The sequence below is a fragment of the Lissotriton vulgaris genome, chromosome 1_1 (genome assembly GCF_964263255.1).
Source record: "Lissotriton vulgaris chromosome 1_1, aLisVul1.2, whole genome shotgun sequence".
NCBI lineage: Eukaryota > Metazoa > Chordata > Amphibia > Caudata > Salamandridae > Lissotriton > Lissotriton vulgaris.
This window is the reverse complement of record NC_141685.1, coordinates 1,458,721,268-1,458,735,669: the sequence shown is the minus strand read 5'-3', so window position 1 is coordinate 1,458,735,669 and position 14,402 is coordinate 1,458,721,268. Positions and strand designations below refer to the sequence as shown.

The 14,402-nt window shown below is 50.5% G+C and overlaps 1 protein-coding gene across 1 annotated transcript in view; it reads right to left on the bottom strand.

The window, feature by feature from the left end:
- Positions 1 to 459: 459 nt before the first annotated feature.
- Positions 460 to 14,402, bottom strand: part of LOC147750671 (uncharacterized) — a 77,952-nt gene continuing 64,009 nt past the window's right edge. The window contains exon 10 of the mRNA XM_086930178.1: positions 460 to 471. Coding sequence (XP_086786304.1) covers positions 460 to 471 — 12 coding nt within the window. The remainder of the gene's footprint in view (positions 472 to 14,402) is intronic.

Below are 14,402 nucleotides of genomic sequence, written 5' to 3'. Positions count from 1 at the left end.
AAAAAGACCAACATATTCGGAAGACCATCAGGGGGAAAGTGCGTCTATATAAAACATGCCTTGAACATAGAATTCTTGGAACTACATAATCTACCAGACACCCTACAGGCGGGTATTCTGAAATTCTCCAACTCGACCAACGGAATCCCACCAATACTACTAATCAACATCTATCACAACTTGCAGGAGAATACATTTAACTCGCTCATACTCGCAAATCAATTAGAAAGTTTACTGCTAGGCTACCCATCATTAGACTGCATTATCCTCGGTGACTTTAACATTCATAACATAGGGGTTTCAACCAAGCAAAAACAACACCGCGGGGGGACCGAAGCACTGAATGAATTCCTAAACTCTCACAAACTGGCGACGGCCCACACATTGCTCTTAAATAACACCCCGGGAGCCTTGATCGGTCACACGTATAACAATCAAACGACGACCGATTATATCATCTTAAGCGATAACCTGCAAGACAAAATGATAAACTTCATGGTTCACCAACATAATGATAGCGATCACGCAGCCCTAACAATAACCATGAACTTATCGGTGCAATCACGATATCAGCCGATATGCGTGGGGGCATCGGACGGCCAAGAATTAACAAAACTGCCCAGAAGAATAAAATGGGGGCAGGTAGCCACAGCAACCTTTAACAACTGGGCAAACATGTGGGCAGGCTGGCCTCCGCGTAAACACAACCAGGAGATGATAGCCATATGGGAAGGAATCACCTTGACCCTAGCGGCAGAACTTAGGGGAGGTGGAGACAAACCCAGGGCAATCCGCTGGCACCCTCCAACCACACACGGATTTAATGCAGAAATTAAAACCAGTGCCAAGGACTTAAACAAAAAACGTAAAGCCTACAGGAAAAAACGCACTACTAAAAACAAAATCCAACTGCAAGAGGTCGCAAAGAGCCACTCCATAAAAGTGTGGGCCGCAAAGCGTAATCATTGCGAGGCTCAGTGGCTGAAAATTTTAGATCTATTGAGCCCTGGAAAATCACAAGAGTTTTGGAGTTACATCAGTCATCTTGGTCGAGGCTCAAATCATAGAGAAAACTCCCTTGAGGCATCTGTCTGGGTCCGCCATGTAAAAGCGCTTTACCAGGAAGAAGGACTTACCATCAAGCCTCACAACACGACCCCACAAATATTGGACCCGGCTTTCACTACTAACACAACATCCCCTCCTGGAAAAGCTCTAGTGTCCAAAATATTAAAAAAAATTCGAGCAAACGGCGCACCGGGCCCCAACGGTCTAACAGGTAACCTATTCAGATCAAACATCGAATTCTGGTCTGAAAACCTGACCCACCTATTTTCTGATTGTTGGCTGTCGGGGGCCGTGCCTGACTCATGGCGAGGCTCGCTTCTGCACCCAATTCGTAAAAAAGGGACCAAATCAGACCCAACAAACTACCGTATGATCGCCCTGTTAGACATTGAGGGTAAAGCTTTCGCAAGTGCCATCCTGAAAGACCCCACAGACTGGGCAAGTGAAGAAAAACTCCTGCCATTCTGTCAAACTGGTTTCAGACCAGGGTCCTCGACCGTGGATAACATCACAGCACTCTCTTACCTAATCAATCGAGCACGGCTGCGTAAAAGCCTCCCTTTATTTGCCTGCTTCATCGACTATTCTGCTACATTCGATGGGGTAGACCGTACCATCCTATGGAGAAAGCTGGTCCACTGGAACATCGATCCTTCCCTGTTAAGAGCGATACAATCCCTGTATCAAAACATCTGGGTAAGAATCAAACTTTCAAACGACTCCGCAACTGATAAGATAGACACGAACCGTGGTTTAAAACAAGGGTGCGTGTTGGCGCCCCTACTGTTCAACTTATATACAGCAGACATGGAGACAGCCCTGCTGGGGGCCACCTTAGTAACACCAAAGATCGGGGCAACCAAAATACATTTCATGCAGTACGCGGATGATCTCGTAATTCTGGATCACACAAAAACAGGACTCCAAAAGGCACTCACCGCCCTGGCAATATACAACAACAAAAACAGGCTGGTAGCAAACCCGACTAAATCAAAAATAGTCATTTTTGGGCACTACCCCAAAAAAAAAGAGCAAAATGGAGCCTCGGCCATTTAACCTTGGACAGTACCCAGAAATACTTATACTTAGGGGCCTCCTTTCATGAATCAGGGTCGTGCGGTACCCACTTAAAGAAAATACAGGGTAAAGGTAAGTCCATCACCTTTGCCCTATGCAAACTACAAGCCCTTATACACAGTCCATCAGCAACGGCCATTCAAAGAGTCCTCAAGGCCAAGTTAATGCCGGCCCTTAACTACGCACAACAGGCGTATCCAGGCAAATTAAATAAGGAGTTGGAAAAAATCCATTTCGGGGCATACAAGAGACTGTATCACCTGCCGAAATGCATAAGAAACACTCTAATCCGCCTGGAATTCGCCCTTAACCAACATACCTTGGAAGAGATGGCGGCCCTAAGTAAATATTATTACCTTGCAACAGCGGCACGCGATAACACACTAAAGGCCGTCCTGAAACACATCTTTACTGAACCAGGGAACCCCTGGTCAGCTACCATTGAAGCTGCCATGACGCAATTGAACCTGGCGATCGAGTCGTGGAACCCAGATCTTGTCAACTACACGACCATCAAACACGTGATAAAGAGACAAGTGCGTGCACGCTCCTGGGAGCTGGACTTGGAGTCCCTCAGGAAAAGAGCCTTCCATGAGTCCTTATGCTTGCCACACATCGCGCACAATCCTCGAAACCATCTCACGCAGGCCTGGGCCTCCCAGCTCTCCACAAGATCCTCGCCTACAGATTGCATCCCCTGCCACTCAATGAACTATATCACCCGGAAAATGCAGGCACAGGAGTTCGGGCTTGCAGACTCTGCAACTATAAACGAGAGTCACTGGCCCACTTACTGTTTTGCTGCCCCACTCTATGTGCACCCCGCACACTCTACCTTAGGCCCATTCTCAGGGACGCTGGGACACGTACAGTCAAGGAAGCAATCCATCATCTATACACCATGAGCGTAGTAAAACAGATGGCCTCATTCGGAAAATTTATACAACAGACTCGGCTCGAGTTGACAGCAGCAAAGGCCATGCAGGAATAGAGACCTTGCTGTAGGACCCCCGGTGGCCCTCACAGGCCCCGACCGCGTGTGCCCGTATGAACTTTGGGAACTTCTTATAAACGCTTGTCACCAGAAATTCTGTGGTTTTTTGCCCTTACGAACTTTGGGAACTTTTTAACATACGCCTGACTACTGAAATTTTGTGGTTCTTTTAACTTTTGTAATTTTATACCTTGATCTTAATGTAATGGTTTTAAGTAACCACACAATAAAAGTTATTCATTCATTCATTCAATGACTGGCTTCTAATACTACTGAAACTTACGTTAAATCAATGGGGAACAGTCCTTTCAAGAGAGGCTGAAAGTAAGGACTGGAGGTCAGACTGGATGAACCCATGAGGGACTTAGCCCTTGAGGGTCTTGGGCATGCCGAGACACCTTTGGCCCACTGGAACTTGGCTGGGGGGGGGGGGCTTGTGTGCAAAGGTGCTCTCTCCGGATGGGTCACACTGCGAGAGACTCTTGTGCTTTTTGGTTGCCTGTAAAAACAGGATGCAGGTGTTGACTGGGGGACTAGTCTGGTCAAACCCAAAAGTAGGTTCAGCTGTGGAGGGTCTCGGGACCCTGTGGGCTCCATTGAGCCACTTCCCCTCAGGCTGTGGGCATCAGGGTACAGTGGTGTATTCAGGCATTGGGTCGCACCAGTCCGAAGACTCTTGAAGTTCCTGCATGCCTTCAGAAAGAGACTTCAGGTGTGAGCTTGGGGGCCAGCTTGGCGGAGTCTGAGGGGGGCTCAACTCTTGGGGGTCTCTGTGCCTTAGGGTCACCATTGGTTAACCGAAACCTGGGCTGCGGGGCTTGTGTACAGTGGCGCTTTGTCCAGCGGGGTCGTGCTGGTAGAGACTCTCATTGCTGGTCCTTTTGGTTCTTGCAGACATGAGGGAAACAGCGCCACTGCTCAAAGGGAGATGGTTTTGACCAGTTGAAGTTGTGGATCAGACCTTCACAGCTTTGTGATGTGACACCACTTTCTGGGTGGCCGACTTTGTGCAATTTTCTGGGACAGCAGGCAGAGTTGTTGCTATGTCAGTTGCTGCTGCTCAGTTCTCGAGTGGTGGACTTTTTTTGTCCTTCTTTCAACTCCAGACAGACAAATCTAATTTCCTGGTGATAGGGGGGACACCTAAATATTCAATTTAGGGCTTTGAAAGGAGTGAAGGGAAGTAGCCAATTGACTACTTCCCCTTGGGGTCACTACATCCATTAGATGACCACTTCCTGTGGGGAGTGAGCATCACCCTGTCCCAGAGTTCCTAATTTCACCACAACAAAGATAGTGAAACCCTAATTTTCGTGTACACTTCAGGTAGCCCACCCTAGGGGTGTGACTGCCCTGGAGGTGCAACACACCTCCTTACATAGCTAGTTTCCTGCCAGTCCTGGTGCCAAATGGTACTCAGAGCAGTGGGTGACCCTCTCCAGGTCTGGGGGAAGCCAGGCCTGCATATCAAAGGTGTTGTGCTCCTTGAAGCTCCTTGCAGTGACATGGTAATTCACTAGCCTTCCTGCTGGAGGAGGTATAAACACCTCCTGCCAGAGCAGGCATTGTTTCTGACCTCTGAGAGTGGCGCTCTCACCCCACATGGGGTCAGTAACTCATATGTGATGGCAGGCTGGATAGGACCAGTCAACAAGCACACTAGATAGCTAGTAGGGTTCAAGGGGTACCTCTAAGTTACCATCTGGGTGCATGTATTAATATATTCATCTCTGTAATCAATGTGGATATATTAATATGACGTTTGTGGTACCCAACACACTTTTTTTCAGTGAAGCCATTATGTAGCTGGATACCTCCTTTTTAACTAGTGCCCAGTACATTCCTTAAGATGGCTTACCTGTTTGCTTGTAATATCTAGTTATAGAACTAGACACCAAAGGGGGTTATCTGCTCATGCATATATGTTCTCGCATAAAATATAATGCAGCCTGCCTTAGGGCTCAAAGGTATGTTATAGGGGTGACTTACCTGTATTAAATGTAGTGGCTTTGACATGGCACACAGAAATGTGGCATGTCATGTTATCACTTCATGGTTTACATTTTGTCATGCAGCCTGCAAAGGCAGGCTGTGTGGAATTTGTGTATGGTTCCCTTAGGGTGGCATAAAATAAGCTGTAGATCTTAGGGACGCTCTTTGGTACCCATGCATTAGGTAGCAGAGGTGACATTTACTGGGGACTTACAGGGGTTCTAAAGTCCATTGCCAAATCAGTTAGTTAGACATCACCTTGTTTTAAGGAAAGAGCACTGGCACTGAGATCTGGTTAGCAGCTGAAAAAGTGTATCCAGTAGTTAAAAAGGGGGAAAATAATAAGGGGACAACAACTATAAAAGGCCAGTTTTCTACAAAGCCAACACACAGTAATACAGCGAAAACACCACAAAAAAGACTCAACACAGAGTTCGAACAATTGTGTTTCCTTTACTCTTTTAAACAACACCAAAATGACAAAAATCCCATTTAGGAATCTTAAGATATGCACTTTAAAAAAGTATTACGAGAATCACAGTGTGTAAATCAAACATAATTAGTACGTTTCACTGGTACAGATCCTTAGAGTGGATTGATAGATATGTCTCCTTAAAGTTCCAGCATGAAACGGGGACCAACAGGCACCAGAACTAAGGAGCTTGGCAGATCTCCCAGGACCAGTGCAATTAAGGGGTTTGCAAACTCCTGCGATAGCACACAGGTTGGCTATAGGAACCTCACAGGCCCCGGGTGCACACAGTACCTTTTGGTGGTGAGATTGCCAGTTTTAGGTTCAGGGACCCATGTTTATTTGTTTCCGCTTAGCCTCATCATTGCCCTGGCAATGTGTGGGGCAACGGTGTGACACGCTGCTCTTGATACGGACTCCTCTGGCATAGTCCCAGTAACGCTTAGGGAAAGGAATGCTGTAATCATGAGCAGCACACTGATTCTTTGTCCAGGCTCCGGCACCACTTGTAATGAAGTGTAGCTTCTGGGATCGACTGAGCACAGAGCTCAACTGCAGATTGGGGCAAGCAATGTTCTGAGTCTGGACAACCTCAAAAGTTTAGGATTCTCACCTCTGATCTACAGTAACCATTGGAGGGGCCTATGGTGTCTATGGACTTGGAAGTGAGTCCCAAACAAGTAGGGTATTAGCTTCTTCAGTGCCCAGACCAGACCAAAAGCTTCTCTTTCTATTACACTCCTCCACTGTTCCTACTATTGAAGGCTATTGAAGGACCTCTTCATTTATCTGTGAAAGCATGGCCCCCATTAGGCATGGGCGGAAAATCCGTTTCGCTCGCGGATTTTGCGGATTTTCGGGAAATTCGCAATCCGCGAGATTCGCGAATCTCCCGCAAAATCCGCAAATCCGTGAGCAGCGGATTTTGCTCGCACTGCTCGCACTGTTCGCGTGAGTTCGCGGCTTCCCAGTACAACTTCGCGCCCCGCGAATAAGTGCTAAATTGCAGAAATACGATCTTAGCAAAACTGAAACTACTTACCAGGTTCAAAAGTTCAGGCTCATCATTAGTAGCCATTTCCTGTAGTGCTTCCTGAGGGGCCCCTCCAGAGTTCAGTTGCCAGTTGCAACTATTATGTGACCCTGCTCTGAACCTCAGAAAAGTTACACATATGCCACAAAGGTCCTGAATTACAGCTAAGGGAGACAAGCAGGAGCCAGGCTGGAAGTTAAAATCCATGAATCAGCCCCTAATTCATTATTGTCAGTTGGGGCAGGGCAGGTGTTGTAACTAATTTTGCAACAATGAAAGCACTTAGCAAGTGCAAAAGATCACTAATCAAGAAGCACTAAGGAAGCAGGTGCCAGCTAAAAAAATATTCTGTGACACATTAATCAGCCCCAAATTAATTCAGGTCACTTGAGGCAGGGAAGGTGTGCTTTGCTTTGCCGAAAATAATGTACACTGGACAACCAGAGGGTGTGGTGATGAAACAGAGGGTGGCATGGGTGGGCCAGAGGGTGGCATGAGTAGTCAGAGAGTGGCAGTGGTGACAGAGAGTGGCAGTGATGAAGAAGAGTGTCCCAAACAGGCTGGACACGTAGAAACAACAAGTTCGCAAAACTTGCGACCCGACAGGTAAGTTCGCAAATTGCGAAATTGTAAAAACCCTCGCGAACTGGCAGAAACACGGGCGAACACACAAAAAAAAAAATCCGCAAATTCGCGGGAATTCGCGGATTTTGCGGATTGCGAGTTCGCAAATCCGCAAAATTCGCGAACGCGAGATTCGCAAAATTCGCCCATGCTTAGCCCCCATGCCTTGCTGTGAGGCATCAGTCTGCACACAAATTCTTGGGAGAAGTCATGGGTCTTGAGCATGGGTGCAGTGCACATGGCCTTCTTTAAGTTTTCAAAAGTGGTCTGGCATGCCTCCGTCCTGTTCACCTGATGTGGCTGCATCTTGGAAGTAAGCTCTGTCAAAGGGGCAACATTGCCATACCCCTTGATACAGCTCTGCACTTACTGGCCATGATAGTTAGGCCTGCACTCTGCAGGACTCACAGCACTTCTACAAGGTGGTGGAAAAGGTCATCCCAGTTGGAGCTGAAGACTGTGATATCGTCAAGGTAGGCAGCACTAAAGTTCTACAGCTTAGCCAGGAATCTGGTTGACCAACCTCTAGAAGGTGGCTGGGGCATTCTTCAACCCAAAAGGCATGACCAGCCTGACCTCGTCAGTGCCGGTCGCTCAACCCGCCGCGTGGCTCCTCCCGAGGTCACCCGGCCCCCCTTCTGCCACCGCCTGCTCGTTGCCCTTGAGCGTTCGTATCTCTGCCTCGTAAATTGTATTCTGTTTTTTTCTGTCATTTTCGCCTCTGTTATTTTGCTTTGCCCCTGATTTTGTATTACTGTATTTCCTGCTGTTTTTGCCCTGTTATTGTGCTGTGCTCCCTGATTGTTCGCTGCCATCCCCCTGCCTTTGTTTGTTTAGCTCCTAGACCCCCTAGCGCTTCAGCCTCCGTTCCCCGCTCCCAGCCGCTGCTCCCCCGTGGCCCCGCCCCCTCTCCTCCTGGTCCCTCTCCCATTCGCCACCCCGCTACCACCTCCCAGCTGCTCCTCCCTCCCACTGGACACTTAAGGACTCGGCCGTGCGACGGGGAGCTGTGACCAGCCTGACCTCATCAGTGCCGGTCGCTCAACCCGCCGCGTGGCTCCTCCCGAGGTCACCCGGTCCCCCTGCTGCCACTGCCTGCTCGTTGCCCTTGAGCGTTCGTATCTCTGCCTTGTAATTTGTATTCAGTTTTTTTCTGCCGTTTTCACCTCTGTTATTGTGCTGTGCCCCTGATTTTGTATTACTGTATTTCCTGCCGTTTTTGCCCTGTTATTGTGCTGTGCCCCCTGATTGTCCGCTGCCATCCCCCTGCCTTTGTTTGTTTAATTCCTAGACCCCCTAGCACTTCAGCCACCGTTCCCCGCTCCCTGCCGCTGCTTCCCCGCGGCCCTGCCCCCTCTCCTCCTGGTCCCTCTCCCATTCGCAACCCTGCTCCCACCTCCCAGCTGCTCCTCCCTCCCACTGGGCGCTTAAGGACTTGGCCGTGCGACGGGGAGCTGTGACCAGCCTGACCTCGTCAGTGACGGTCGCTCAACCCGCCGCGTGGCTCCTCCCGAGGTCACCCGGTCCCCTTGCTGCCACCGCCTGCTCGTTGCCCTTGAGCGTTCGTATCTCTGCCTCGTAATTTGTATTTTGTTTTTTTCTCCGGTTTTCGCCTCTGTTATTGTGCTGTGCCCCTGATTTTGTATTACTGTATTTCCTGCCGTTTTTGCCCTGTTATTGTGCTGTGCCCCCTGATTGTCCGCTGCCATCCCCCTGCCTTTGTTTGTTTAGCTCTTAGACCCCCTAGCGCTTCAGCCGCCGTTTCCCGCTCCCTGCCGCTGCTCCCCCGCGGCCCCGCCCCCTCTCCTCCTGGTCCCTCTCCCATTCGCCACCCCGCTCCCACCTCCCAGCTGCTCATCCCTCGCTCCGCCCCCCGACTCGCCATTTATGGCAGAGTCCGCACGTATGCACAGCGTTCACGCGCAGCGGGCGCGCCAATTGTGCGCCGAAGGCGCGCCAAAGGCAAGCCCGTTTGCGCCCGTCCGCGCTGGCCCATGCCCAGCGCCAGGACCCCTGGCCCCAACTGATGCAAGACTATTCGTCAGACCTATGATGCCGCTGCCCTCAACGCACTCAATGCCGGCCGGAACCCCACCTGCTGCCAGGCCGCCCCGAAACACATACATGGACCATTCACCTGTAGAACCTGCAAGTTCACCTGCCTCCGAACCTGCACCGCGCCCGCCAAGCCAAACACCAGCAACAACCTCACGTGCATCCTGCTCCACCCGCTCCGTCCACAGACATGCCGTGGAACTCTGGAACCTCCTCGACACAACATCACCAGGCATCGCCTTCCTCACGGAAACCTGGATGAACGCCTCCTCAGCCCCCGACATCGCCATCGCCATCCCGGACGGGTACAAGATCATCAGGAGGGACCGCGTCAACCAGACCGGAGGAGGCATCGCCATCGTCCACAAGAACACCATCCACATCACGACCGACTCCAAAGACACATTCAACGCCGCCGAGCGCCTCCACTTCCAGATCCACACCGACCCCAAGACCACCCTCAGAGGCACCCTCATCTACAGACCCCCGGGACCACGCACACATTTCAGCGAAGACATCACGGACTTCATCAGCCCACACGCCTTCCCCTCCACCGACTACATCCTCCTTGGGGACCTCAACTTCCACCTGGAGAACAACAAGGACCACAACACCACCGCCCTGCTGGACAACCTCGCCAACCACGGACTCAAGCAACTGGTCAACACCCCCACCTAGTACGCCGGCCACACGCTTGATCCCGTCTTCTCTTCCAGCAAGCACATCACCTTCAGCCACTCCACCGGACTCCACTGGACCGACCACAACTGCATCCACTTCAGCTTCAGAAAAAACACAGCCCACCACCACCCGCAACAGGTTCCTCAAAGAAGCTGGAGCAAGATCACCGCCGACCAGCTCACCACTTCCCTCAGCCAGAACCCACCTGCCAGCACAACGGACCCCAACGAAGCAGCCCCCAACTTCACGCAGTGGCTGACCGCCTGCGCCGATGACCTCGCACCTCGGAAGAACCCTCCTAACAGACCCAGAAGCAAGAAGGCCCCCTGGTTCACCGACAAACTCAAGGACTCCAAGAAGACCTGCCGCACCCTCGAGAAAGCCTGGCTCCTCGACCAGACCGCTGACAACATGACCGCCCTCAAACTCGCCACCCGCAAGCACCACCAGCTCATCCGCACCGCCAAGAAGAAATCACTGAAGGAACGACTGGACAACAACGCCCACGACAGCAAGGAACTCTTCAACATCGTCAAGGAGTTCTCCAACCGCAGCACCGGCAACAACAACATCTCTCCTTCACAGGATCTCTGCGACTCCCTCGCCTCGTACTTCCACCGCAAGATTGCCGACATCCACAACAGCTTCGGCACACCATCCACGCACCCAACCGTCGAACCAACGCACCCCACCGCCACCCTCCGCACCTGGACCACGGTGATCACCGAAGACACAGCCCGCACTATGAACACATCCACTCCGGATCTCCAACCGACCCATGCCCCCACCATGTCTTCAACAAGGCTGACTCCACCATCGCACCCCAACTCCGAGACGTCATCAACACCTCCTTCAACACCGCCACCTTCCCGGAGAGCTGAAAGCATGCCGAGCTCAGCGCACTACTGAAGAAACCTACTGCGGACCCCACCCACCTCAAAAACTTCTGCCTCATCTCACTCCTTCCTTTTCCTGTCAAAGTCATCGAGAAGATCGTCAACAGACAGCTTGCCGCCTTCCTCGAGACGAACGGATCCCTCGACCCCTCGCAGTCCAGTTCCAGAGCCAACCACAGCACTGAGACCCCCCTCATCGCAGCCACCGATGACATCCGAGCCCTGCTCGACAACGGAGAAACAGCGGGCACTCATCCTCCTGGACCTCTCTGCAGCATTCAACACTGTCTGCCACCACACCCTAGTCCAATGCCTCAGCAACACCAGCATCCAAGAGAAGGCACTGGAGTGGATCATCTCATTCCTCGTCGGAAGAACACAGAGAGTCCGCCTCCCCCCGTTTCGTTCCGAGGCCGCCGAAGTCATCTGCGGCGTCCCTCAAGGATCGTCACTCAGGCCCACCCTCTTCAACGTCTACATGAGACCCCTTGCTGCCATCGCACGCCAACACAACCTCAACGATTCAGAAAAGGGGGTGGTGATGAACAGAGTGTCTGAATTAAGCAGACCACTCTTACCCAGTCCAAAGATCAGGGCTTGATCCATCAATGTTTTTTAACTCACTGCACCATTCCAGCTCAGAACTTGGCTATATGCAAATTAGTCTGACCCTGGCCCAGTGCATCATGGGAACAGGGCAGACCAAACTACCAAGCCAATTCTTATACCGGGAAGGAAACAAGCTTCCGGGGACCGGTTTCTGGCATTTCAGCCGTCTTCGGCCCGGCTTGCCTGAATCCTGATGGTGCAATGAGCAAGGGACTCACATCTGAGTATATCCTTCCACGCTTATGGTGGACAAAAATGATTCAGAAAAGGGGGTGGTGATGAACAGAGTGTCTGAATTAAGCAGACCACTCTTACCCAGTCCAAAGATCAGGGCTTGATCCATCACCGTTTTTTAACTCACTGCACCATTCCAGCTCAGAACTTGGCTATGTGCAAATTAGTCTGACCCTGGCCCAGTGCATCATGGGAACAGGGCAGACCAAACTACCAAGCCAATTCTTATACCGGGAAGGAAACAAGCTTCCGGGGACCGGTTTCTGGCATTTCAGCCGTCTTCGGCCCGGCTTTCCTGAATCCTGATGGTGCAATGAGCAAGGGACTCACATCTGAGTATACCCTTCCACGCTTATGGTGGACAAAAATGATTCAAAAAAGGGGGTGGTGATGAACAGAGTGTCTGAATTAAGCAGACCACTCTTACCCAGTCCAAAGATCAGGGCTTGATCCATCACCGTTTTTTAACTCACTGCACCATTCCAGCTCAGAACTTGGCTATATGCAAATTAGTCTGACCCTGGCCCAGTGCATCATGGGAACAGGGCAGACCAAACTACCCAGCCAATTCTTATACCGGGAAGGAAACAAGCTTCCGGGGACCGGTTTCTGGCATTTCAGCCGTCTTCGGCCCGGCTTGCCTGAATCCTGATGGTGCAATGAGCAAGGGACTCACATCTGAGTATGCCCTTCCACGCTTATGGTGGACAAAAATGATTCAAAAAAGGGGGTGGTGATGAACAGAGTGTCTGAATTAAGCAGACCACTCTTACCCAGTCCAAAGATCAGGGCTTGATCCATCACCGTTTTTTAACTCATTGCACCATTCCAGCTCAGAACTTGGCTATATGCAAATTAGTCTGAAACTGGCCCAGTGCATCATGGGAACAGGGCAGACCAAACTACCAAGCCAATTCTTATACCGGGAAGGAAACAAGCTTCCGGGGACCGGTTTCTGGCATTTCAGCCGTCTTCGGCCCGGCTTGCCTGAATCCTGATGGTGCAATGAGCAAGGGACTCACATCTGAGTATACCCTTCCACGCTTATGGTGGACAAAAATGATTCAGAAAAGGGGGTGGTGATTAAGCATGGGCGGAAAATCCGTTACGCTCGCGGATTTTGCGGATTTTCGGGAAATCCGCAATCCGCGAGATTTGCGGATTTCCCGCAAAATTTGCAAATTCGCACGCAGCGGATTTTTTTGGCGGCGCGCGGCGTTGGTGATACAATTTTTGCGGCGCGCGGCGTTTATCATCGTTTGCCGAGTTGTTTTTTTCGATAGTTTGCGAGTGCTGCGCCATTTTGGATCTTGCTGTGTGATCCCGCGGGAATTGGCGAGCGCGATTACGTCATCGCGGCTTGCCAGCGATAGTTTGTCAACGCGAGTACGGCGAGATCACGTCTCGCGGTACTTCGCAATTGCGAGATTTGAGATGCGGCGAGCGAAAATATAAATTTGCAATTCTGCACAAGAAATCCACCAGCAAGCAGCATAAACCTTCTAGAAATGATGATTTTTATGTGAATAACTCCTTAGTTTGACATTTGCCTGCACTTTTTTAGCGAGGAGTCCATTTTGGGGAGGGGGGCAGGGGGGTGGGAGGAAGGAAGTGCCCCATAGTCTTCAACTTCCTGTTCCTGTTCAGCAGGCTCCTCCCAGTGCTTTGTCCATCTCCTGGTCACTTTTCATTTGGATGTGGAGCTGGAAGGATTACTTTTTGTGGATGCTGCTGGATCTTTGGATTTGAGGCCTTTTTGACTTTCTTTGGATCACTGTTGGATTAGAAATTTTACAAGTAAGTTTGTTTGGGGCATTACAGTTGCTGCAACTAAAATTTTGGAATTTTCGATTTTTGGGCTGTTTTGGGGCCTTTTGCCCAGGGGTACTCAGTGGTGGGTGGACTGATTCTTTCTGTGGGTTGTCTTGAACTTAAACATCATGGAGGCCATAGATGAATTGGGATTGTGCTGATTTTTCTGTGTTTTTCGATTTTTTTTTTTTGTAAAATGTTGTGTTTTTCGATTTTTGACCTGTTGTTGGGGCCTTGACCAGGGGTAGTGAGTGGTGCATGGGCCTAGTCTTTCTGTGGGCTGTCTTGAATTTAAACATCATGGAGGGCATGGATGGAATGGGATTGTGCAGATTTTTCAGTGATTTTCGTTTTTTGGGCCTGTACTTGTGGCCTTTTCACCAGGGGTATTTGAGTCTAGCATGGGCCTAGTCTTTCTGTGGGCTGTCTTGAATTTAAACATCATGGAGGGCATGGATGGAATGGGATTGTGCTGATTTTGCAGTGTTTTTCGATTTTTGGGGGTGTTCATGGGGAGGGACATGCCATGTGGCTGGTGGCCATTTTGAGTGCAGCTACAGGCACTGGCCATGTGCTGGCAGGCAAGTGGCCATTTTGAATGCAGGCTTTGTTGTTAGGCCTCCAACCATTTTGCCTACTTTTCAACCTTTATTTATGCCCAGGGGTAGTGAGTCTTGCATGGGCCTAGTCTTTCTGTGGGTTGTCTTGAATTTAAACATCATGGAGGCCATGGATGGAATGGGATTGTGCAGATTTTGCAGTGATTTTCGTTTTTTGGGCCTGTACTTGTGGCCTTTTCACCAGGGGTATTTGAGTCTAGCATGGGCCTAGTCTTTCTGTGGGCTGTCTTGAATT